The 27,284-nt window shown below is 37.8% G+C and overlaps 1 protein-coding gene across 1 annotated transcript in view; it reads right to left on the reverse strand.

The window, feature by feature from the left end:
- Positions 1-5,993: 5,993 nt before the first annotated feature.
- RSPH10B (radial spoke head 10 homolog B) overlaps positions 5,994-27,284 on the reverse strand; it is a 64,663-nt gene continuing 43,372 nt past the window's right edge. The window contains 6 exon segments of the mRNA XM_043998469.1: positions 5,994-6,332; positions 9,605-9,803; positions 11,617-11,754; positions 15,845-15,938; positions 16,824-16,952; positions 26,915-27,046. Of these exon segments, the coding sequence (XP_043854404.1) occupies positions 6,170-6,332; positions 9,605-9,803; positions 11,617-11,754; positions 15,845-15,938; positions 16,824-16,952; positions 26,915-27,046 (855 nt within the window). The 3' untranslated portion in view covers positions 5,994-6,169.

A 27,284-nucleotide genomic window follows, 5' to 3' on the forward strand; every position in this document is an offset into this window, starting at 1 on the left:
TAAGGATTTTTACTTTTTATTTCCATTTCTTTTTGCTCACTGACTTTCCTTTATTATGGAATGTAATTGTTAATAAGTGTAAGCATGATTGTTCCTAGTTGATCCCTGGACGTTATAATAAGACTAAGTTTTAAAATATCTATTAGAGTTATATGATTCCCTTTCTTCCCTCACCAAATTATACAGTGGCAGCTATTCAAAGTATTTACAGAAAGTAACAAAACTAAACTTTATGTTCCTTACAAACCAAAATAATTTAGAAACTACATAAAAGTTAAAAAAATTTGAAACCTTGCCATAACGATTTAAAAACTATGGCTTTGGGGCAGCTAGGTGGCACAGTGGATATAGCACTGGCCCTGGAGTCAGGAGTACCTGAGTTCAAATCCAGCCTCAGACACTTAACACTAGCTGTGTGACCCCGGGCAAGTCACTTAACCCCAATTGCCTCACTAAAAAAAAACAAACAAACAAACAAAAAAACCTATGGCTTCCCTTTCCTCATATTTAAATACAAAATCATTTTCCCTTTTAGATGGAACTCAAATGTCTACCTTTGCATGCCTTTTAAAAAGTGGAATTTTCTTTCTTTTTTTTAGCTTTTTGAAAAAATATCTTTCCAATTACATGTAAAAACCATTTTAACATTAATTTTAAAAATTTTGAGTTCCAAATTCTCTTCCTCCCTCCCTCCACTCCACATTGAGAAGGTAAGCAATTTGATATGTTATACATATGGCGTCATGCAAAACATATTTCTATATTAGTCACGTTGTGAAAGAACACAGACTAAAAAAGAAAAAGGTAAAAAAAAAAGTTTGCTTAGATCTGCATTCAGACCTCAGATATTTCTCTGGAGGTGGATAGCATTTTTCATCGTAAGTCTTTCAAAATTGTCTCAGATCATTGTATTGCTGAGAATAGCTGTCATTCACAGTTGATCATTGTACAATATTGCTGTTACCCTGTACAAGGTTCTTCTGGTTTTGCTCACTTCACTATCCATCAGTTCATGTAAGTCTTCCAAGGCTTTTCTGAAAGTTTCCTATTCAGCATTTATTATAGCACATAATAATTCCATCTTAATAACATATAACTTGTTCAGCCATTTCCCAGTTGATGGGCATTCTCTTAATTTCCACTTCTTTGCCACCACAAAAAGAGCCGCTATAAATATTTTTGTACATATAGGTCCTTTTCCTTTTTTTTTCCTCCTCATCTCTTTGGGATACAGACCTAGTAGTGGTATCGCTGGGTCAAAGGGTATGCACAGTTTTATAGTCCCTTGGGCATAGTTCCAAGTTGCTTTCCAGAATAGTTGAATCAGTTTACAACTCCACCAAGAAGTTCCAATTTTCCCACATGTCCTCCAACATTTGTCATTTTCCCTTTCTGTCATGTTAACCAATCAGAAAGGTATGAGGCGGTACCTCCGAGTTGTTTTAATTTGTATTTCTCTAAATCAATAGTGATTTAGAGTATTTTTTCATGTGATTATAGATGGCTTTGATTTCTTCATCTAAAAACTATCTGTTCATATCCTTTAATCATTTATCAGTTGGGGAATGATTTGTATTCTTACAAATTTGACTCAGTTCTCTATATATTTGAAAACTGAGGCCTTTATCAGAGATACTTGCTGTAGAAATTTTATTGTCTCTTTTCCCCCCCATCCCTTTTATCTTTCTTCTTTCACTCCATTCCCCTTCAAAAGTGTTTTGCTTCCAACCAACACCTGCATGAATACACATTCCTGCTATCATCTCCCCTCCCCTTCCCTTATCCCATTCATCTACTTCCTTGTAGGATGAGATAGCTTTCTATACATATCTAACTGAATGTGTATGTTTTGAGTCAATTACAATTAGAGTAAAGTTCAAGCACTGTCTGCCACCCCCAATCTTTTCCTTCATTGTAAAAGCTCTTTCATGCCTTTTTTTTTTATGTATAAGGTATTTTATTTTTCCCGTTACATGTAAAGATAGTTCTCAACTTTTGTTTATACAAGCTTTACAATTTCAGATTTTTCTCCCTCCCTCCCTCCCCCCTCCCCTAGACCGCAGGTAATCTGATATAGGTTATATCTATATATCTCTATATCTATATACATATAGATATATATATATTTATATATACACACACACACACATATATATATACACATAATAACATTAATCCTATTTCTCCATTAATCCTGTTACAAGAGAAAAAATCAGAGCAGTGATGCAAAACCTCAAAATAGAAAAAAAAAAACAACAGCACCCAAAACAAAAGAAATAGTATGGTTCAATCAGCATCTATACTCCACAGTTCTTTTTTTTTTTTCTTGGATTTGGAGATCCTCTTCTATCATGAGTTCCCTGGAACTCTTCTGTACCATTGCATTGGTGAGAAGAATATAGTCCATCACAGTAGGTCAACACTCAATACTGATGATACTGTGTACAATGTTCTTCTGGTTCTGCTCATTTCACTCATCATCAGGTCACGTAAGACCCTCCAGGTTTCTCTGAACTCCTCCTGCTCATCATTTCTTACAGCACAATAGTATTCCATTGTATTCATATACCACAACTTGTCCAGCCATTCCCCAATTGATGGGCACCCCCTCAACTTCCAATTCCTTGCTACCACGTAAAGAGCAGCTATAAATATTTTTGTACATGTGGGTCCCTTTCCCCCTTCCATGATTTCTTTGGGCAAAAGACCTAAAAGTGGAATTGCTGGGTCAAAGGGTATGCACAGCTTTATTGCCCTTTGGGAATAATTCCAAATTGCTCTCCAGAATGGCTGGATCAGTTCACAGCTCCACCAACAATGCATTAGTGTTCCAATTTTCCCACAGCTTCTCCAACATTTATTATCTTCCTTTTTTGTCATTTTAGCCAATCTGATAGGTGTCAGGTGGTACCTCAGAGTTGTTTTAATTTGCATCTCTCTAATCATTAGAGATTTAGAGCATTTTTTCATATGGGGATAGCTTTGGTTTCTTCATCAGAAAACTGCCTGTTCATATCCTTTGACCATTTCTCAATTGGGGAATGACTTGGATTCTTATAAATTTGATTTAATTCCCTATATATTTTAGAGATGAGGCCTTTATCAGAAGCACTGGCCTCAAAAATTGTTTCCCAGCTTTCTGCCTCCCTTCCAGTTTTGGATGCATTGCTTCTGTTTGTATTTCATGCCTTTTTTATGTGAGATAATTTACTCCATTCTAACTCTCCTTTCTCCTTCTTTCTCACCCCTTAATTTTTTTAAATATCATCCAGTCATAGTCAACTCATACCTGTACCCTCTATTTTTTGTATACTGCTTCTAACTGCAATAATAATGATAACATTCTTAGCAGTTACATATATCTTCCTATGTAAAAATGTAAACAGTTTAACCTTATTGAATCCCTTATGATTTCTCTTTCCTGTTTATATTTTTTTTGTGCTTTCTTGAGTCTTGTATTTGAAATTCCAATTTTCTATTCAGCTCTGGTCTATTTGGTTAAATGTCCATTTTTTCCCCTAAAGGATTAGACTCAAGTTATTTCAGGGTAGATGATTCTTGGTTAGAATTCCAGTTCCTTTGCCCTCTGAAAAATCATATTCCAAGCCCTCTGATTCTTTAATGTAAAAGCTGCCAAAATCTTGTGTTATCTTGATTCTGGCCCCACGTTATTTGAATGTTTATTTCTGGCTGCTTATAATTTTTTTTTTTTAAAGTGAGGCAATTGGGGTTAAGTGACTTGCCTAGGGTCATACAGCTAGTAAGTGTTAAGTCTCTGAGGTCGGATTTGAACTCAGGTACTCCTGAATCCAGGGCTGGTGCTCTATCCACTGCGCCACCTAGCTGCCCCCGGCTTATAATATTTTCTCTTTAACTTTGGAGCTCTAGAATTTGGCTATAATATTCCTGGAAACTTTCATGTTGGAATCTCTTTTTAGGAGTTCATTGGTAGGATTCTTTCAATTTCTATTTTACTCTCTGGTTCTAGGATACCAGGGAAATTTTCCTTGATAATTTCTTTTAAAATGCTGTCTTGGGGGGCAGCTAGGTGGCGCAGTGGATAGAGCACCAGCTCTGGAGTCAGGAGTACCTGAGTTCAAATCCGGCCTCAGACACTTAACACTTACTAGCTGTGTGACCCTGGGCAAGTCACTTAACCCCAATTGCCTCACTAAAAAACAAACAACAAAAAAAAAATGCTGTCTTGGGGCAGCTAGGGTGGTACAGTAGATAAAGCACCAGCCCTGGATTCAGGAAGACCCAAGTTCAAATCTGGTCTCAGACACTTGACACTTACTAGCTGTGTGACCCTGGGCAAATCACTTATCCCTTATTGCTCCCCCCCCCCCCCCGCAAATGCTGTCCTGGCTCAATTTTTTAATATTATTATGGTTTTCGGATAGTCTCATAATTCTTGAATTATCTCTCTTCAATCTGTTTTCCAGGTCAGTTGTTCTTTCCAATGAAATATTTGACATTTTCTATTTTTTATTTTATTTTATTGTTTTTTGATGTCTCTTAGAGTCATTACCTTCCACTTGGCCAATTCTGATTTTTAAGGAATTCTTTTCTTCAGTGAGTTTTTGTACCTCCTTTTCCATTTGGCCAATTCTGCTTTTTAAGTAGTTATTTTCTTTGGTGAATTTTTGTTTATCTTTTTCCATTTTGTTAATTCTCTTTTTAAGGTATTCTTCCCTTGAGTGGATTTTTGTGCCTCTTTTACCATTTGGACTATTCTGTTTTTGAAGGTGTTATTTTCTTTAATATTTTTTTTGTGGCTCCTTTACCAAGCTGTTGATGCTTTTTTTCATTATTTTCTTGCATCACTCTTGTTTCTTTTCCAAATTCTTCCTCTCATTTGATTTTTTAAAATCCTTTTTGAGATATTTTTGGTTTTGTTTTTTCGGGAGTTTTTTGCAGGGCAATGAGGGTTAAGTGACTTGCCCAGAGTCAAACAGCTAGTAAGTGTCAAGTGTCTGAGGCCGGATTTGAACTCAGGTCTTCTTGAATCCAGGGCCAGTGCTTTATCCACTGCACCATCTAGCTGCCCCCACCCCCTTTTTGAGCTCTTTTCAAGAATTCTTTTTTAGCCTGAGACCAATTAATCATGTAATTACTTTGTATTTCTTTTCTATGTATTTTGATTTTTTCAGTGTATAAGTTTCTCCTCCCATTCTTCGCAGGAAGAGTGTAAGCCCCTTGAAGGCAGGAGCCATTTTTGTTTTGTTTTGTTGCCTTTGTATCCCCAACACCTATCACAGATCCTGGTACATACAACAAAATAAGTGCTCAATAGATTTTTGTTGAATTCTTTTTAGTACCAAGCAGTCATTTATACCTGTAAATAATTAGGACTTGATTGTCTTGAACTATGAATACCCAGCCACTACAGGAATTTTTGTATAAGATGAATTAGGCTTTTATGGGTATGACTATACTTTCATCTGACTCAATTTTGACGACATTTGTGGCAATGCCAACAATAAGAATGCTAAAGTGCACTGGACTATTATTTAAGAAGACAAGTGAGTGAAATGTTTATATCTTTTGACTAAGAGATTCCACTGCAAGGCACAGACCATGAGGAAGTCAGTGACAAAAAAGAAAGGCCCCATATGTACCCAAATATTTATAGCAGCACTTTTTGAAGCAGCAAAGAATTAGAAGTAAAGTAGATGCTCCTTAATTTGGGAAACGGCCAAATAAGTTGTAGTAGATAAATATAACGGAATATGAATATAGAAAAGCATGGGAAGATATATGAACTAATACAAAGTGAAAAAATCAGCAAAATAATGGAAACTGAATACTGCAAAATTCTGAAGGTCCCAAGCTTGCCCTCCAAGAAGAGATGAAAAGGCACTTGCCTCCACATTGCAGAGGCTGGAAACTTGGTATGGAACACTGCATGCACACGTCAGACTTTTTGATGTGTTAGCTAGTCTTGATTTATTTTCCCCTTGTTATACAAGGTCTAGCATGGTGAGAGATACTGGAAAATGTAGGTCATGTAAAGGCAAAAGACATCAATAAAAATTTATTATTATAAAGAAAATTCCTAAATAGAAATCTAACACAACCATTTGATTTTATTGGTCACGATGGTAGAATTTTGAGTTCCAAGGTTCTTGTCACATCCTGATCTAGGTGTAAGTCACCAAACAGCCTTTTACCTTCTCTTTTTCTTACTTACAGTCGTCTTAACTGCCTCTTCTTTAGGAGGACTTGGTGTAAAATGAGTTATATCTTCTGCTGGGTCTTTAGTCACAATAGTAATTGTTTCTATCTCATAATCTTGTCTTTTGGCTTCTTCCTCTAGTAAGATAGTAAGCCTAAAACCAAATACCAAAGGACATTTTAATTTTCAACTTGATAAAAGTCTTCAAACCTGTTTTCATATAAACAAAACTGGCAATATTTTAAGTTCCTGAAACAAGAAACCAGCTAAAATTGCCCTACAGCAGTGATGTCAGACAGAAAGGTGTGCGGAGGAGGATGGGTCAGGACTAAACCTTACTGGATGACCCCTGGATGGTCACATATTGACTTATGAAACCACATATTAATATTATCTATATTCTTTTGCATTTTTATTCATTTTGTTAAATGTCAATTACATTTTAATCTGGTTCTAGATGCATTCTGGAGTGTTGCCTGGCTATGTGGAAATAAAAGATATCTGTATATTACATCACCACCTTTTGCCTAAAATTTGAAGCTTTTTCCAAATCTGAAGCAATCTGTTATGTTGTTAAGATATTTAAATGATTTGCAAATGACATCCCCCCACTGCCTGACTTTTAGTGTTAGTTGCACCAAACACAACCAACCAGGGTTTTAAAATGTGGTTTAAATTAGCTAGGATGACAGTGGGCTCAGAATAACACTGTTGTCATCCCTATATGACTTCCTCCACTTTTCTTCAGTAGAATAGAGACATTTACAAATAAGGCTAAATGTTTGACCAAAGTATCTCCTATCAGGCTAGAATTAAGGCTTTAGAGTAATTTTTTTAAGTTAGTAGTATCAATTAAAAGAGTATGGAATAGTTTATCTGTCAGATATATGGAAAGAGGAAGAATTTAGGACCAAAGAAGATATAGAGAACATTACAAAATGTAAATTAGATAATTTTGATTACATAACATTTAAAAGGTTTCGCATAAACAAAACTAATGTAACCAAGATTATAAGGAAAGCAGAAAACTGGGAAAGAATTTTTGAAACAAGTATCTCTGATAAAGGCCTCATTTCTCTAATATATAGAAAACGGAGTCAATTTTATAAAAATACAACTCATTCCCCAATTGATAAATGGTCAAAGGATCTGAAGAGGCAGTTTTTAGACAAAAAAATCAATTATCTATAATGGGAAAAATGTTCTAGATCACTATTGATCAGAGAAATGCAATTTAAAACAACTGTGAGGTATCACCTAACACCTATCAGAGTGGAAAATATTGGATGTTGGAGGGGACATGGGAAAGCTGGGACACTGATCCACTGTTGGTGAAGTTGTGAAAAGATCCAACCATTCTGGAAAGCAATTTGGAACTATGCCCAAAGGGCTATAGAACTGTGCATACCCTTTGATCCAACAATACCACTGCCAGGTTTATATCCCAGACATCCTCAAAAAGAGAAAAAGACCTATCTGTACAAAAATATTTATAACAGCTCTTTTTGTGGTGACTAAGAATTGAAAATCAAAGGAATGCCCATCAATTGGGGAATGGCTAAACAAGCCGTGGTATTTGATGTTGATGGAATATTATTGTGCTATAAGAAATGACAAGCAGGATGATTTCAGAAAGGCCTAGAAAGACTTGTTTGAACTGATGTATAGTGAAATGAGTAGAACCAAGAGAATATTATGCACAGAGACAGCAATGCTGTTTGATGAAGAACTGAGAATGACAACTATTCTTAGTAATACAATGATTCAAGACAATCCCAAAAGACTAATGAAGCATACTATCTACCTCCAAAGAAAGAACTGATGTTGATTGAACACCAACAGAAGCATGCTGTTTTTCTTTATTTCATTTTTTTCTTTTATTCAAGTTTTCTTATACAAAATGACTAATGTGGTAATGTTTTACATAATTGCACATGTATAACCCACATCTTATTGCTTACTGCCTTAGGGAGGGGGAAGGGGAGAGAGGGAAGGAGGGATAAAATTTGGAACTCAAAACTATAAATAAAAATGTTTATTATTTTCAAAAAGTTAGTGCTGTTACAGGGGGAAAAGGTGGTGAGGGTCCTTAGGTATTCCTCTGTAAAGAATTACACTCTCTAACACAGTCCAATTAGAATTTAAATGGTCTTTTATTTGGCACTGGAGAAAGTGACTGAGGAGTAAGTCAAAGACTTTACCCCTGGGGAAGAGGAATCAAACATTTTCCTCCCAGAACAAAAGGAAAACAAAACTTTTATAGAGGATAGATGGAGTGACCACCTGAAAATGCAAAGTTCCTTTTGGGGGTGGGATGGGGATTTTTTTTTTTTTTGGAATGATAGTCCTGACCTGTGGATTTAGTTCTGTCTCCTAGCTCTGGGTAGTAGCCACACCTAACTGACTTTCCTGCTATAGAATTTTATCTTCCCTTACTTCTTAGGTATGTCAGTCCTGATATCTAGTTGGCCAGTCTAAACTTTAATAGTCTCTTGATTCCTTGATATGTCTTGATATTATTTGATTATCCTAAGCCCCATGTCAGTGCTTACTAACTTAGAAGACATTGTTGCTCTAGATAAAGGCAAATACAATATTGAAATGGCAAAACAAGGAAATAAATTAGAACAAAAACTGAGAGAACCACAAAAAGAAAGTCTGGGTTTTGTTTTTAAATGATTCTGATGTGTTACAATAGCTGTGCTTCTTGAAAAATAAGTGACCACAGGTGGTTCCTAGCATTATATTAATTTGTTTCTTCTAATGGTTTCAACTAACCAAAATACGGTTTGGCAGTCTTAGGGAGAATTGTACAGTTTTAGTCAAAAAAGCATTTGGTGATACCCCTACCCAATATTATTTAACACAGTTTTCAAAATGCTAACAAGAGAAATACAGTAAGAAAGAATTTGAAGACATGAACATTGGCAAATAGAACACAAAACTGTTTTCATACAACATGATAGTTTACTTGGAAAACTCAGAGATTTGCAAAAAGCAATTGAGATTATAGCTTCACTGATGAAACAATATTGAAAATGAATTTTTTAAAGAACCCTACCATTTCCATATGACAAAAACAAAAACCAGGAAAATAAAAAAGGAAATTCTTTTCAAAATAACTATAAAATGAATATTAAACCAATAGCACAGAGCCACTTAAGGTTTACAAAGCATTTTACATATGTTAACTCATTTCATCCTCATAAAAACCCTGTGAGAGTTGGTGCTATCATAAAATATCTGAGAGCTAATCTAATCTACAAAAAAATCCAAGAAATAGAAAAACACCTTAAAGAAATAAATAATGAATTAGATGTTAAAAACCATTTGACACTCATTGCTATAGGATACTGAAGTATTTGAGAGGCAGTAATAAGTATGTCATTTTTTTTACACATTTAATTTTTATGTTTTAAAAATTACCTTGCTTCTATTTCATCATTTTCGATTTTTTTCTTCTTGGCCAATTCTTCTTCCAGTATTCTGTTTTCCTTTATTTTCTCTTTTATGATTTCTTCATGCTTGTATGCTTGAAAGAATGTGTTCACAAAAAAGAAGTATATGTGACTGATCCATGCGTTGATTTTTTCTTTTCTTCCATCCTTGGACTTTTCAAATTTTTCTGAAATAAATGTTCATTAGAATTACTATCAAGGGCAGCTAGGTGGCGCAGTGGATAGAGCACTGGCTCTGGATTCAGGAGGACCTAAGTTCAAGTCCGGCCTCAGACAATGAACACTTACTAGCTGTGTGACCCTGGGCAAGTCACTTAACCCTCATTGCCCCACAAAAAAAAAATAATAATAATAATAATTATAATAATTATTATTATTATCAGTTCAGGGGCAGCTAGGTGGCGCAGTGGATAGAGCACCGGCCCTGGAGTCAGGAGGACCTGAGTTCAAATTTGCCCTCAGACACTTGACACTTACTAGCTGTGTGACCCTAGGCAAGTCATTTAACCCCAATTGCCTCACACACACACACACACACATACAATTCAAGAATTACTATCAGTTCAATCTAGCTTTTCCAAGTACTTGCTTTTAGTATTTTATGATATTCTGAGAGACCTTTTTGTTTGTTTTCTATCATATAATGATCACATTGGGTAGATTTTAGATTTGCTAAAATTATTAGGGCACTTCCTTTGTAAATGAACTCAGTTGTTTGATGGGGAGTTAATTTTGTCTAGATGGAGCAACTTGAGTTTCTTCTGCATGTAAAACAAACGATACTAAGAATTTTAACTCTTTGAATTGAAATGAATTGAGGCTCTTGACTGAAGGAAAATTGTTTTGTACACGTCTGTAATATTCAGAAGAGAAATCCAATTTCTCAAGAAGTTATTTGAGAGTCTTTGTTTCTAGTTCCAATTTCCATACATAATTTTTTATTAGTACTACAGTAAGATGAGACTTAATCAGTGGAGTCCATTTTCCCTCCCAGCTTAGTTTGGGACACTTGCCTCTTCTGAAGTGATCAATGAACATTTGGAAATGTAGCAGGCTACAAAGATGGCTCTGTTGATAGACCAGATTTTACAGTCATTAATGGCAACCTAAAATTTGGAGTCTAGGAAGACAGAGCTAGGATAGCAATCCCTTTGCAGTGTGGGGTTGAGGGGATGCTCCATATCTATTTCCTTTGAAGTGTTGATGGTAGAAGCAATCACTTATTCACAGTCTGGGCATCTGGGGCTTCAGATTATAAAGCTTCTTTACCTGATTTATACTACTTGTGCAAAAGATGGTGAGTTCTAAACTGGGATTATGCTGGAAGGTGGCCAAGATGGTATAGAGAAGATTGTTGGATATACCGAAGCAACACATTATCCTTGTTTATGTTAATAGTAAATTTACAATAGAAATCAAAGTAGAAAATAAGGAAATAGCTATTTTTATATCTATTACTTAAAAGGAATACAAACTCTTTTGCATGACTGCTAACCTGCTGTCCTCTGGTGAAAAAAAAAATGCTCAAAGAATCAAAATCAAGTCTCCATTGTAGAACAGAGTTGAGGATAATCCAGAGGATTTGGACAGAGATTTAACTTTGAAAGGCATTTTTGGACTTAGCCCTACATATAAGCACCTTTGATATCATCTTTTAAAAATCAACATATGGGGCAGCTAGGTGGTGCAGTGGATAGAGCACCGGCTCTGGATTCAGGAGGACCTGAGTTCAAATCTGGCCTCAGACACTTAATACTTACTAGCTGTGTGACCCTGGGCAAGTCACTTAACCCCAATTGCCCCACAAAAAAAAAATCAACATACCAGGGGGCGGCTAGGTGGTACAGTGGATAAAGCACCGACCTTGGATTCAGAAGGACCTGAGTTCAAATCCGGCCTCAGACACTTGACACTTACTAGCTGTGTGACCCTGGGCAAGTCGCTTAACCCTCATTGCCCCCCCCCCCCAAATCAACATACCAGATATCTCCTTCATAGCACACTCTTCAAAGTCAGAAATGGGCTGTGATGGTCCTGCTTCTTCTTTTTCCTCTGATTTTGAGACTCCTTCTGAACAGACTGATGGCTGTACCTGAGAATCAAGTGTCACACTGTGAGCTGGAAGAAAAGAAGTTTTCACTGATTTGTAAACTAAGCAATGGAAGAGACATTAGCCATCTAGACCAACCCCCTCATTATATGTATGAGAAAACCAAGGCCCCCTAGAGAAGTTAGGGGCCTTGTCCAAGCTCGAGGTCAGTGCTGGGTAGGGCACCTGTAACTCACCATCTGGTGCCTTTTCTAAATGATTTTCATGAATCACAAATCCAGTTAATTTACTTTACCATGTTATAATGCTTATATGGAAAAGACATATAAAAAGAATGAAAGGGGCCAGAATATCCCAAGAACAGTTATGAGCATATGTGGGAAAACTGCAAGCAGGACAGGCAAAGAGATGACATAGCATCTTAATGCTAGAAGAAACAATAGGAAGTCATTTGTTTCAGTTACTTTATTCAAAATTTTTTTCCAATTACATGTAAAGATATTTTTTTGAGTTCCAAATTTTTTCTCCCCCCCTTCCCACCCCCTTCCCACTACCCAAAGCCAGCAAGCAGTCTGATATAGGTTATATATTACAATCACGATAAATGTATTTCCACATTAGTCAAGTTGTGAGAGAAGAATCAGAACAAAAGGAAAAAAACAATACAAGAATAAACAACAACAACAAAAGTGAAAACAGTATGCTTCAATCTGCATTCAGATTCCATAGTTCTTTTTCTGAATGTGGAGAGCATTTTCCAACATGTCTTTTGGTATTGTCTTGGATCATTGTATTGCTGAGAGGAGTTAAGTCTATCACAGTTGATCATCACACAATATTCTTGTTACTGTGTAGAATGTTCTTCTGGTTCTGCTCACTTCACTCAGTATCACTAATGATCTTTTTTTTTTTTTTTTTTAGGCAATTGGGGTTAAGTGACTTGCCCAGGGTCACACACCTAGTAAGTGTCAAGTGTCTGAGGCTGGATTTGAATTCAGGTCTTCCTGAATCCAGGGTTGGTGTTTTATCCACTGTGCCACCTAGCTGCCCCTCAATGATCTTTTTTTTTTTTTTTTTTAAGTGAGAGCCTGTGCAGAGAGCTCTGTCTCTTTTGGTTCCTGACTTCACCATTGTGGAGCAGAGACTCCAGAGGAGTCTCTTTCTATCTTTCAATAAACCCTTAAAAACCTAAACTCGTATCAGTGATTTTGGTCAGTTTCCCCCAAAACTGGGGGAACAGATTAGAACCCACATTTAGAATTTTAAATTATACACCTGAAAAAAAAAGTACAGGTTCTATCATATCACCCCTCCTATTCAGTAAATTCTATGGCTCCCTATCATCTCCAGGATCAAATACAAAATCCTCTGCCATGAAAAGCCCTTTATAACCTAATCACCCTCTTTTTCCAGTCTTCTTACACTTTAGTTTCCTCCCACACCCCCATATTCTTTAATCCAGTGACAATGGCCTCCTGGCTGTTCCACAAACAAAATGTTCCATTCTTGGCTCTGGGCATTTTCTCTGGCTCTCTGCCATGCTTTCCCTCATCGCTACTCCCTGGTTTCCTGTAAGTCCCAATAAAATCTTATCTACAGGAAGCTTTTCCCAACCCCTCTAGAACCTTCCCTCTGTTAATTATTTCCTATTTATCCTGTACATATATCCTATAAATAACCTTATTTGTACATATTTGCTTTTTTTCTCCAACAGATTGTGTTTTAGATATATAAAGACAGGAACTGTCTTTTAAAACTTTTTGTATCGGGACAGATAGGTGGCGCAGTGGATAAAGCACCGGACCTGGAGTCAAGAGGGCCAGAGTTCAAATCTGACCTCAGACACTTAACATTTACTAGCTGTGTGACCCTGGGCAAGTCACTTAACCCCAGCTGCCTCACCAAAAACAACAAAAACCACCTTTTTGTATCCCCGTTACTTAGCACAGTACCTGGCCCATAGTAGGCACTTAATACATGGAAAATATCCAAGAGAAATAGCCGTCATATCTGTGGAATAGAGTTCCCCTGAGAATACCACATTTCTTACTCCTCTCACCATTAGAGGCCATTCCTTTTTGCACCTTTTTGTACTTCCATAGTCAGGAAGGCCAGGTTCTCTTCCAGACCATTCTTCTATCTCTATTCCTCACTAACTTTTCCACTTAAGGTCCATGGAATATATTCATAACACCATCTCACTATGCTTATTCCTATCTACTTCCTTCTAGGTCACTCTCCTAAATGTCTCAAACATTTTAGTGCCTGATGGTCTTCCTTATCCCTTGCCAGTATTTGCAACTGCTTCAGAAGTCATGTTGTCACTCTCTCTAACATCCTAATCACACAGTTGTTCAGTTCCAAGTGACCTCTCTCATCACTCCCCACTTTTTAGTCCCATATCCACAAGGCACACTTGGAGCTCATAATCTCAGAATTGAATAAACACTATGATCCTGAACTTCAAAATTAGAATCTGATCACAACCGCCTATGTATCCATGTCTCTCTTGTTTTGGGGTTTTGTTTTTTTTTTTAGTGAGGCAATTGGGGTTAAGTGACTTGCCCAGGGTCACACAGCTAGTGTTATGTGTCTGAGGCCAGATTTGAACTCAGGTACTCCTGACTCCAGGGCCAGTGCTCTATCCACTGCGCCACCTAGCTGCCCCAAATTATTTTACTTATTTGTTTGTTTGGTTGGTTTTTTTGCATAGGGCAATGAGGGTTAAGTGACTTGCCCAGGGTCACACAGCTAGTAAGTGTTAAGTGTCTGAAGCCAGATTTGAACTCAGGTCCTCCCGACTCCAGGGCCGGTGCTTTAACCAGTGTGCCACCTAGCTGCCCCTCTCCTAATCTTTTGTGAGAACAGTTTTAGTATGAATGATATCCAGGTCTTTGACCATCCCCAAACTCCATTTCCCCAATTCTTCTTAACCACCCTAGCTTAATTTCTCTATCCTTGACACCATGGTCTGCCAATTTAACGATTTTGCAACCAGCATACATATTCACCCCCTTGACCTTCTTTTAACCTGCTAATTTGACACCCTGAATAACCCTCACCACCTGAGATCCTTGTTCTTGATGTCAGGCTATTGAACATCACGAGAGAAAAAGTCATGTAATCAGAGTGGCTGTGCCAACTATGAATCTGTGGTCCCCACCCTCAGCTGCACCACAGAAAGAGCACACCAAAAGAGGGTCTGAAATTAAATAGGAGGAAGGGATTAGGAGAGTTGGATAACATCTGGAAAACTGTATAGTGCTTTGAATGGTCCCCAACTGCTGTAAAGGCCTGCTTCTTTGACATCAGTATTCTTCCAGTGATACTAATGACTGATTCCTGTGGGACCCCGTAAGATCTTGGAGGAATCCAAATTACAGCTAACCCAGAGGATATGATGGACCTAAGAAGGCTGCAACATTAAATAGGAGAAGGGTGAAAAAATATCATCATGGTCATGGAGGCCAGTAAAGAAGGCGGGGCATGTGATGGAGCAAGAATAAGAAACAATGGGGGCAGCTAGGTGGCGCAGTGGATAAAGCACCAACCCTGGATTCAGGAGTATCTGAGTTCAAATCCGGCCTCAGACACTTGACACTTACTAGCTGTGTGACCCTGGGTAAGTCACTTAACCCCCATTGCCCCACAAAAAAAAAAAAAAAGAATAAGAAACAAAAGATGTGGCTAACCCAGGCACGACACTGATACTCCCAAGATGTTAAATCACTAGAGGAATTACATCAGTACATTGGAAAGGTAAATTTAATGGAGAATATACATAATGATGTGGATATTTATGTACATGTAAACAACATGTACCTATTTGTATAGACAATAATAAGAGTATACAAATGGATACACATTGGCTTGGCCTGTGATTTCCCTGCTGCAGGGAACTTCTAATGTGGAAACTTCCTTCTCTGATGCAGATCATCTCTAATTTATAGGCTTAGAGGTTGCTGAGGACACTGAAAGGTTGAGTGATTTTTGCCCATGGTCACATGGTTAATATGTATTAGAACCAAGACTTGAATACAGGTATTATTATACCGTGCTGTCTTTTCACAAGCATATTATTTTCAAACATTTATTATACATATATATATCTAAAACACAAAAATCACTTTTAATATAAAAATATAATAAAATACTCACCCAGTTGTGCTAAAAAAAGAGACACTCCTTTTCCCACAGGTTTATAGCCCAGTTTAGAACCCTTTTCTTCACTTAGCGACTCCTTAGACTTTGTCTTAGAGGAAAATAAATGAGTATAATATTTTAATAGTGTAACAATTTATGGGTGAAAACTAGCTTTCCCTATCTTTATTGTTAGCTAATTAAGTAGTTATAGTTAACTACAGTATTTTTGATATAAGGATATTTTCTTTAAAGTATATCAACTTAAGGCAATACTCAAGACTTTAAGGATCTGTGATAATCTTGGCATTTGTACTTCTGTTGCAGGAGATCCCAGCCTCTTTGTGCCACTGGAAGAAGTTTTCAAAAGCTGAATGGTATGGCTAGATTTCATTCCCTGGTGACCACCCATCTTACAAGGAGGCTCTATGAACTTAGAAAGGCTAGTCCATACATAACACATGCTGCTAGGCCTCCCAATTTGGTAGGACTTGCTGGAGCTCATGCTCCCTTAGGTTGGTTGCTGTCCTTCATTCTCAAAGAGGACCAAAATGACATCACTGTGTTACAGTAAAGTTTGCAGCGTGTCTGACTGTGGCTGATCAGACCAATACAAGCTCAGAATGCTCTACCACAGGTTGAGCACAAATAATCCATGTGAACATTTGGGGTAGATTCTTCAATTTGCACATCTCACGTTTCTTTTGAGCTCCCTTAGGAGAGCCTTCAGGAACCTAGAATCAACTCCCCGTCAAGAAGAAGCATCAACTAATACTTAAGTGAACCTCCTTAGCCATGATAAAATATTCATATTTATGCTTCTTAAATGAATGATTAAAGAGTTTCAAAAACCTATTAATACAACCCTCCATAATTGAAAAATAATCTATATGTTCTTAGGGGACGAAGGAAACAATATTTACAATGAATGCATGACCGCTGCAAGTTTATTCTTGGTAATACAAATACAACCCACTATTTTTCTAAGTTTACAAACCTCAGATTTCCTCATTCTGTTAAGATCCATTGGCAGTGCTAACTTGCTCGAAGAAGACTTCACACTGACGAAGTGAGTGATATCAGAATCATAGCTGGTTAAAGCACTCATGCTCCTGTTTGAAACATTCTAATGAAAACCAAATACATAGTTGTTACAAGCGGTAACTTCCTGAGGAGAGAAGGGAAGAGGCTCCTATTTGTTAATTAAGGTGATGTGAAAACAAAAAACACCAACAAAAGTGAAAGAAAACCCAAAAGGAAGGCAAAGATGTATACCCATCAAACTGGCAAATATGATAAAGTGGTCAAACAAAGCATTAGGATTATGGAGAAAGAAGCGCTGCGGGTAGACTCAGCTAACAAGTATATAAGGGCCTCCCACAGAACAGGCACTGTGCTAGGCACTGGGGAGAATGGAGACGAAAAGGAACCATCCCCTGCTCCTGAGGAGCTCACAGACTAGCAGGAGAAACAACACTATGTATGTAACACATATAAGTAAATATCAGATATATAGAAATCAAATACAAAGTAATTTTAGGTAGAATCTTTTTAGAGGGCAATCTGTCAATGTACAAGAAGAGTTATAGAAACAATTATATTCTCTGCTACAATAATTCCATTAATAAGGGTAGCTTAGCATTTATATAGCACTTTAAGGTCTGCAAAATGCTTTACAAATACTGTATCATTTTATCCTCTCGAGGAAAGTGAGGCAGGCAAAGGATAAGTGACTTACTCAAGGTCAGACAACTTGTATAGGGACTTCACTCATCCAGACATCTGCTGGAGTCCATTCACTAACCCCCCACAACACACACACACATCTCCTCTCTCTCTCAAAACCAGAGAAGCTAATTAATTTCTTGGCTTGCACTGATGTTACCCTCATCTTTAATAGGGGGAAAGAACCAATAAGAGGAAATTCTCTGGATCTGATTCTCATCCACTAGGAAGAATTTATTGCTGGGGGATAGGGATGATGGCAAACTTGAAGGGAAATGACCACTCTGTCTTAGAATGTGAGACAAACAAAAAGAGGAAAGCTGGAAATAGCCTGACACGCAGCAGCAATTCTGAAAGTTCAGAGAGTTTGAAGAAGAGAGGTGGGCTCACATGACCAAAAACTTCTACAGGAGGAATAGGAAGCACTCAGAATGAAATTTAGAAGACACGAGAGCGACACCTTCGATTTGGAGGAAAAGGAAAAGTTATTTAAAGATGTGAATGCATAAGGAACTCACCAACCAACTTTCATTTTAAAAACATATATACAGAAGATGAAAACAAGGGAAGGTAACTGAGAATAAACAACAAAATTATGGTATGGTCCTAAAAAAATAGTCTTATGAGTGCTAAAGTTAAAATTACAAGGAAAGCTGAGAATAACAAAAGGGGTTCTTTTACCTATATTGGGGGTAAGTGTGTCAAAGAAAAGTCAGGGTTGTTGTAATAGGGGTTTATAGGAATAAGATAAGGGACTAGAGCAAGGCAGGGGTACCAATCATGATCTCAGATAAAGCAAAGGCAAAAATAGATCTAATTACAAGAGATAATCAGGGAAACAAAATTTTGTTAAAAGATACAGTAGACAATAGCAATACTAAACATGTATGCACTAAATGGCATAGCTTCCAAATTCCTGAAGGAAGAAACTCCATGTATTCAAGCACAAAAACCTCACAAACAAATGTAGAAAATCAGAAATATTAAATGTACCCTTTTTAGAGCATAATGCAATAAAAATTATATTAAATAAAGGACCTTAGAAACAGATTAAAAATTAGTTGGAAACTAAATAATCTAATCCTAAAGAACTAGTGGGTCAAAAATCATAGAAATAATCAAGAATTTCCTTAAGGAGAATGACAACAATAAAATAACATACCAGAATTTATGGAATAATGTCCAAGCAGTATTTAGGGGAAAATTTAAATCTCTAAACATATCAATAAAAGAGAGAAAGACCAGATCAATGAATTGGACATGGAATTAGTGGGGGAGAAAACTAGAAAAAGAATAAATGAAAAAAAAATCTTCTATCAAACACCAAAATAGAAATACTGAAAATCAAAGGAGAGATTAATAAAATTGAAGATTTTAAAAAGTGAATTAATAAGTAAAACTAGGAACTGGTTTTATTTTAAAACCAATAAAATAGATAAACCCTTGGTTAATTTGATTTTTTTAAAAGACCAAATTACAAGTACTAAAAATGAAAAGTGAATACACAACACATGAAGATGAAATTACAGCAATTATTAGGAACTATTTTGTTCAATTATATGCCAATAAAATTCACAATCTAAATTATATGGATGAATATTGATAAAAATATAAATCACCAACATTAACATAAGAGGAAATAGAACTTAAATAACCCTATCTTAGAAAAGGAAATTGAACAAGTCATAAATGAGCTCCCTAAGAAAAATCCTCAGGTCCAGATGGATTTAGAAGCAAATTCTACCAAACATTAACAGAACAATTAATTCTGATACCAGATAAACTATTTTTTTTTATCTATGTAAAAAAGGAATCTAACCAAATTCCTCCTATGACAGAAATATGGTTTTGATTCCTAAACCAGGGAGAGCAATTTCCCTAACAAATACTGATGCAAAAATTTTTTAATTCTAGCAAGGAGACTACAGCAATATATTACAAAGATGATACACTGTGATCAAGTGAGATTTATACCGGTAATTCAAGGCTGATTAGATATTAGAAAAATCATAGCATAACTGACCATATCAATAATAAAAAACAACAAAAACATAAGATTATATCAATAGATGCAGAAAAACGTTTTGACAAAATATGACACACTCATTCCTATTAAAAACACTAGAAAGCATAGGAATACATGGAGCTTTTCTTAACGTGTATAGTATTATCAAAGGAATCCAAGAGGTAGGGATGAGGAGGGAGAGCATTCCAGGCATGGGGGGCAGCCAGAGAAAATTCCCAAAGCTGAGAAATGGAGAGTCTTGTTTGTGAAACAGCAAGGAGGCCAGTATCATTGGATTGAAGAGTACATGGGGAGGAGTAAGGTGTAAGAAGGCTGGAAAGGTAGGAAAGGGTTAGCATAATCTTTGGAGTGGAAAGGAGATAGCAAAAATGTCAACTAGGGAAATGAAACTCAAGTAGTAGATAGAGAGAGACCAGTTTTCGGCCTTTATCAGTTTAAATCACCTGACTCAGATGATACATATCTTTGACCACTGAAAGAATTGATAGATGCTATGGCTGGGCCAGTGTCTTTGATTTCTGAAAGATTGTGGAGAAACAAAGAAGTATCGAAGGACAAGAGAAAGGCAGATGTTCACCCACTTAACAATTTTAAAAGGAAGAGAATAGAGTCCATCACTACATAGACTCTTTTTTTTTTTTTTGGTGGGGTAATGGAGGGGTAAGTGACTTGCCCAGGGTCACACAGGAAGTAAGTGTCAAATGTCTGAGGCCGAATTTGAACTCAGGTCCTCCTGAATCCAGGGCCAGTGCTTTATCCACTGCACCACCTAGCTGCCCCACTACATACTCTTTTTTTTTGGGGGGGGGGCAATGGGGGTTAAATGACTTGCCCAGGGTCACACAGCTAGTAAGTGTCAAGTGTCTGAGGCTGGATTTGAACTCAGGTCCTCCTGACTCCAGGGCCAGTGCTCTATCCACTGTACTACCTAGCTGCCCCCCACTACATAGACTCTTAAACCTGGTTTCAATTCTTGTTTTTTTTTTTTTTGGTTTGGTTTTTGGGGTTTTTGTGTGTGTGTGTGTGTGTGTGTGTTTTAGTGAGGCAATTGGGGTTAAGTGACTTGCCCAGGGTCACACAGCTGGTAAGTATTAAGTGTCTGAGGCCAGATTTGAACTCAGGTACTCCTGACTCCAGGGCCGGTGCTCTATCCACTACGCCATCTAGCTGCCCCCCACCCCCCACTGTAACAATTGGAATGACGCCACCTGCTGGAGACTTACTGTAGAAGAGTTCCACCCATGAAGTGAAGGTCTTTGAGGGCAAGACCAGGAGTCTTTTCTTTGGTGTCAGGAAGTGACGCGGGCTAGTGGGAGGAGGAAGGAAGAGACTAGCGCTCCGTCTCGCTTTTTTTCCTCTGGACTCTGGTGGAGAGTGGAGCTAGAAATGTGCTCTCCCTTTAATAGATAGGAATCTAGGCCTTTCTTCTCTCTTTATCAAATTCTTATTCTCCTTAATAAATGCTTAAAAGTCTAACTCTTGCTAAAGCTTATAATTTATTGGCGACCACTCACTAGGTATTTTAGACAGTTTAGCTAGAATTTTAGCCCTTAACACTACCCCGGTTTCAATTCTTAGCAAAGATCTAAGATGAATTATTAAAAGCATAAAGTTAATGAATATCTATAAATGGAAGCCATAATCACATAGAGCACAGCTACCAGCTGGCTTTGGAATCATACAACCTGAGTTCAAATCCCAGCTCTGCTACTCAGACCTAACCTTTCTTGGTCTCAACTTTATTATCTTTAAAATAATATTAGATAGGGGCAACTAGGTGGCACAGTGGATAGAGCACCGGCCCTGGATTCAGGAGGACCTGAGTTCAAATCCGACCTCAGACACTTGACACATTTACTAGCTGTGTGACCCTAGGCAAGTCACTTAACCCCAATTGCCTCACCAAAAACAAAACAAAACCAAAAAATAATATTAGATAACCAAGTTCCTCCCAATTCTAAGTCTATAATAATCATCATTCTATTATCCTAGGAACAGGTCACACCAGAATAACCTCACTTCCTTTTTTTCACATACTTGCTAGATTGGTAGATCATACAGAAATACAGTGAGTACATAGCTTATTTAGATTTTAGCAAAGCATTTGATAAAATTTCTCATGCTGTTTTGGAGGGCTTGATTAAAAGGTATGGGTTAAAGAATAATTAGGTAGATCAAGAACTCAGTGGCTTTCTTCACAGTTCTAAAACTACTTAGAAGGCAGTCTCTATTTGAAGGCCCCAGAGAGCTGGGCTTGGGCTCCTCTACTGTTTAACATTTTTTATCAGGGTCTTAGATAAAGGCATAGAGGGCTTGATTTGTCAAATTTGCAGATGGCACGAAGCACAGAGTGATAGCTGACACTCTGGACATGGGAGCCAGAATCCAATTGTTGGATCAACTCTAGTAAGATTAAATTTAATGAAATAAGTATAGTCTTACATTTGGGTTCAGAAAAATCAACAGGTAGAAAGTGAGGGAGGCATGGTTATCAAGAAGTTCATCTGAAGTTCTGAGGATTTTTTGTAAATTGTAAGCTTAACATGAGTCCACAGTGTGATGTCAGCCTTTATAAATAGATGATGTAGTCTTTGGCTGCATTTATGGAAGCAGTGTCCAAGAGCAGGAAAATGATATTCCTTATAGGTTTTCCTTGTGCACACCACAGTTGAAGTATTGGGTTCAGTTCTGGGTTCCCATATTTTAGAAAGGACATTAATCAACTGGGAACTGTCCATAAAAAAGGCACCTGGCATGGTGAGAGCCTTGAGATTATGACATATAAAGATCTGCTGAAAGCACTTTTTTTGGTTCTTTGGTCGTTCCAGTCATGTCCAATTCTTTGTGACCCCATTTGGGGTTTTCTTGGCAAAGATACTGGAGTAGTTTGTCATTTCCTTCCTTTCCTCATTTTACAGGTGAGGAAACTGAGGCAAACAGGGTGAAGTGGTCTAGGGTCACATAGCTAGTATAAGTGTCCAAGGTCAGATTTGAACTCAGGAAGATGAGTCTTCCTGACTCCCAGCCTGATGCTCTATCCACTGTACCACCTAGCTACCTTGCTAAAAGTGCTAGAGATGCCTAACTTTAAGAAGAGAATTTAGGAGAGACATGATAGCTGTCTACAAGTATATGAAGGACCAACACATGGAAGAGGGATTAAATTGCTTCAGCTTGGCCATAGAGTATAGTATATTTGGAAACTGCAAAAAGGAAGATTTAAGCTTGCTATGGGGGCTTGTGGGGGGGTGGGGAAGAGGAAGAAGGCCATTCTAACAAAAAAGCTGCCCAGAAGTGTAATGAGCTGCCTGGAGAGGTGATGGGTATCCCTTCACTTGAGGTCTGAAAACAGAGCCCAGATGATTACTTTACAGATAAATTCCAATAGGAATTCTTGTTCCAGTGTTGATTGGACTGGATGGCCCCTGAAGTTCCTTCCCACTTTAAGATTGGGGGACTCTAGGGGGCAAAGCCAAGATGGCAGAGGAAAGGCTGTGACTTTCAGAGCTCCACCATCCATCCACATACCTCCAAACAATGCCATAAGACAATTCCTGGATCAGCAGAACCCACAAAAGAACAGAGTGAGACCATTTTCCTGCCAAAGACTTCTTAAAAGGGTGGCAGAGAAGGTCTGCTGTAGTGGTGTGAGAGGGGAGCACAGTGCATGGTGCAGATCCAGCCCCAGGCAGGCCGTGCCTCCAGAGTGTCAGAATCATCAGCATCAGTGGCTACTTCTGAAACTCGGCTCATGAACTGGTGAGGGGGTCCAGCAGTTGGCCAGAGGGGATAGCAGGGGTCTCTGCTAGAGCTAAGGTAGAGCGCCTATGTTCTGAACCAGTAAGCAGACTCAAGCAACAGTGGCCAAGTGGGGGAGGGGCACAGGCATGCCAAGCTTGCGACCACAGAGAATCAGGTTTTAATCAGATTTCTTCTTCTAAGTTAAAGAGCGAGTGGCCATGGTTACTTACAGTCCAGATGGGCTGAGAACGAGCCTCTCCTTAAATCAAACCACCTGGGACCCCCTGAAGCTTGGGACAGTGTGTCCTGGAAGCAGTGTTCCACTTTAAAAAGGAGTTAAAAGCCAAGGAATAGGCGAGCAAGATGAGCAGGCAGAAAAAGCAGCGGACCATCAAAAGTTTCTTTGGTGACAAGGTAGATCAAAATACATCCTCAGAAGAGGATAACAAAGTCAAAGCTCCTACATCCAAAGCTTTCAAGAAAAATATGAATTGGTCTTAGGCCATAGAAGTGCTCAAAAAGGACTTTGAAGATAAAGTAAGAGGGGTAGAGGGAGAAGTAAGAGTGGTAGAGGAAAAAATGGAAAGAGAAATGAGAGTGATGCAAGAAGGTCATGAAAAAAAAGGCAACAGCTTGAAAAGTCAAATTGGCCAAATGGAAAAGGAGGTACAAAAGCTCTCTGAAGAAAATTAAGAATTAGGATAGAGCAAATAGAAGTTAATGACTTTATGAGAAATCAAGACACAATAAAGCAAATCCAAATGAATAAAAAGATAGAGGGGAGGGAGGGGAGGGTGGGAGAAAAATCTGAAATTGTAAAGCTTGTATAAACAAAAGTTGAGAACTATCTTTACATGTACAGAAAAAATAAAATACCTTATATGGAAAAAAAAAAGATAGAGGGCAATGTGAAATATCTCCTTGGAAGATTTGGGGACTCCACACATGTGCAACACAAGCTAGTCTCCCACTTCCTCCCCCCCCCTCCCCCGCCACCGCCACCGCAGCTTTGAGCCAGAATGGTGCAGGCTTAATAAAACACTCTGACAAATCTCAGAGGGCCACAACAGAGGGAGGGGCAGTGGACAACAATGTACCTACCTAGCATTATTTGCAAGTGCAATAATGTTGATAAAAATTATAAAAAATAATAGCATTTATATAGAACCTACTATGTGCCATGCACTGTGATAAGAACTTAACAAATATTGTTTCATTCGATCCTCATAACAACCTGGGAGGTAGGCACTATTATTATTTTCATTTTATAGGTACGGAAACTGAAAAAGGTGACAGTTAAGTGACTTGCCCAAGGTCACACAGCTAGTAAGTAGCTGAGTCTGGATCTGAGCTCAGGTCTGATTGCCCCAGGTCCAGGGCTCTATCCATTGCACCACCTAGCTCCAAAATCTGTCAGGGCATGTATCATGGATAATTCCTCTAGATAGTCAATGAACTGGATACAACAATAAAAAGGGATAAAATAAGTTGGACTTAATGTGGAAAACTGTTCATTACTTTCAGGGATCTCAAACTACCCTCTGCTATAAACAAACTAAAAACATCTTTTAAACATTAATGTTCTAGGGGCAGCTAGGTGGTGCAGTGGATAAAGCACTGGCCTTGGATTCATGAGGACCTGAGTTCAAATCCAGCCTCAGACACCTAACACTAACTGTGTGACCCTGGGCGAGTCACTTAACCCCAATTGCCTCACCAAAAAAAACAAAAAACCATTACTGTTCTGGTTATACTATCTGCCTGTGAATTCCAGAACACCATGATATACAAAGAGTCAGAAACTCAGCAGCCTAATGGAAAGATATATATGATTGGTGCAAGCTGCCTGTGGTTTGTTGCTAATGGTGACTTGGGAAGTCATGGGAAGTGTCATCATCAAGGGTAGCAAAGGACCAGAAATGGAGCTCCTCTTGTCATTTGGCAAAAACAAGGGACAATGAATGAATGACCCAAGGAATGTACTGGGAGTCACCAAATACTAAGATTTATGTGAAGGCTTCCTGCACACTGAACAGATGCCCCAGAAAAGGAAGGACAGTACCAAAGAAGGCATGGAAAGAATGATCTTAATGACATCACAGATCCCTTGAAGTATCAGGAATATAAATATGTTTAGAAAGACCTATTAAACAATAGACAGTGAAGCAAGTAGTCCCTGAATATACTATGGCAATAGAGAAGGAAGAACATATACATAAATACAGACACAAATGGACAGAGAACAAAAAGAGTTATATAGGGAATAACTAACATGCTGTTATGGGAAAGTACTATACATGGAAATTTATTTTAAAGTATAAATAAGTATATGTCTAATTAGTTTTATTGTTTAATATTAAGCCTATAACAAATTATATTAAAAACAAGCATAAGCTAATATTTTGGTTCAGCTGATTTTGGCTACATGGAGAAGTAGAGTGCCAGACCTGGAGTCAGAAGACCTGAGTTTAAATTCAGACACTTACTAGCTGTGTGACCCTGGGCAAGTCACTTAACCTTGTTTGTCTCAGTTTTCTAATCTGTAAAATGTACTGGAGAAGAAAATGGCAAATTACTTCAGTATCTTTGCCAAGAAAACCCCAAATGGGGTCATGAAGAGTTGCAAACAACTGAAAACGACTGAACAAATTAGCTGGGTTTTGAAAATAGCATGCTTCCTATATCCTTGCAAAAGTCTTTTTTTTTTTTTTTTTTTTTTTTTTTTTTTTTTTTTTTTTTTGCAGGGCAGTGAGGGTTAAGTGACTTGCCCAGCCAGGCTCACACAGCTAGTAAGTGTTAAGTGTCTGAGGCCAGATTTGAACTCAGGTCCTCCTGAATTCAGGGTTGGCGCTTTATCTACTGTACCACTTAGCTGCCAGGAAAAATCTTTCCCTGAAATTCTTCCCACTTTAGGTAAAATCAAGCCTGTACAATTATTTCTTCCACATCATGACTTTCCCCATCACAGTTTCAATATATCACAGGTCAGCATAAGAAATTAGATGGAAATTTTGGTGGAGTTTTGTGGAAGCCACAGATGACATGCAAAGACTAGCAGATGATACAGAAAAAGGTCAGAAACGCAGAAATTCATAAAATATATGTACAGTATTTTTACTTAACATTGACCTCTATGTAGCCTATGACCAAAAACTTAACTCAAATTTTATAATAAGGTACTATAAAGACCCCACAATTGGGGGCAGCTAGGTGGCGCAGTGGATAAAGCACCGGCCCTGGATTCAGGAGGACCTGAGTTCAAATTTGACCTCAGACACTTGACACTTACTAGCTGTGTGACCTTGGGCAAGTCACTTAACCCCCAGTGCCCGCCAAAAAAAAAAAAAAAGTGCATATGCTCCCACCATGATGAACCCTAATGAGGTCAAAGACCCCACAATAGAAAAAGAAAAAAATGCAGACTTCTTCTCTGCTACAAAGGGAGAGCCAAAAAAATTTTATGAGGATTTTCCAGATTGCGGGAGTGCCACACCCCTAATCCCCCTGAGGTAGAAGGAATAACCATACATAGAAGGTTAAACTATTCCAAGAGAGGGACTTGCTGTACATACATTTTTAAATTTGATTTTTTTTACCTGTTGTGTACTGATATATTTGACAGCAGTAAAATCATCAGCTGTGTTGCTTCCTTGTTGCTTGTCTGTCTGTGTTGTATCAGTGAAAAGTGCACAGCCTAACAGAGCTTCAAAGAATTCTAGAAAAACCAACTGAAATGTAAACAAGCGTTAATATTATTCATCTGAATAGATACAGCTCATTCTGGGTGGTGATCTCCATTTTGTAGGGAAAATAGCTTACGGAGAAACCTACTGAGATACTCAAGTGTCAGAAGCAAATAACATCTTGTATTAAGTACTGTATTTATGTAATGTTGTATTTAGCTGTGGATCAAAAAAAATCTGATTACATTGATATATTTTATTTTAAGCAGATGCTTCTCCTGGG

The sequence above is a fragment of the Dromiciops gliroides genome, chromosome 1 (genome assembly GCF_019393635.1).
Source record: "Dromiciops gliroides isolate mDroGli1 chromosome 1, mDroGli1.pri, whole genome shotgun sequence".
Classification (NCBI taxonomy): Eukaryota; Metazoa; Chordata; class Mammalia; order Microbiotheria; family Microbiotheriidae; genus Dromiciops; species Dromiciops gliroides.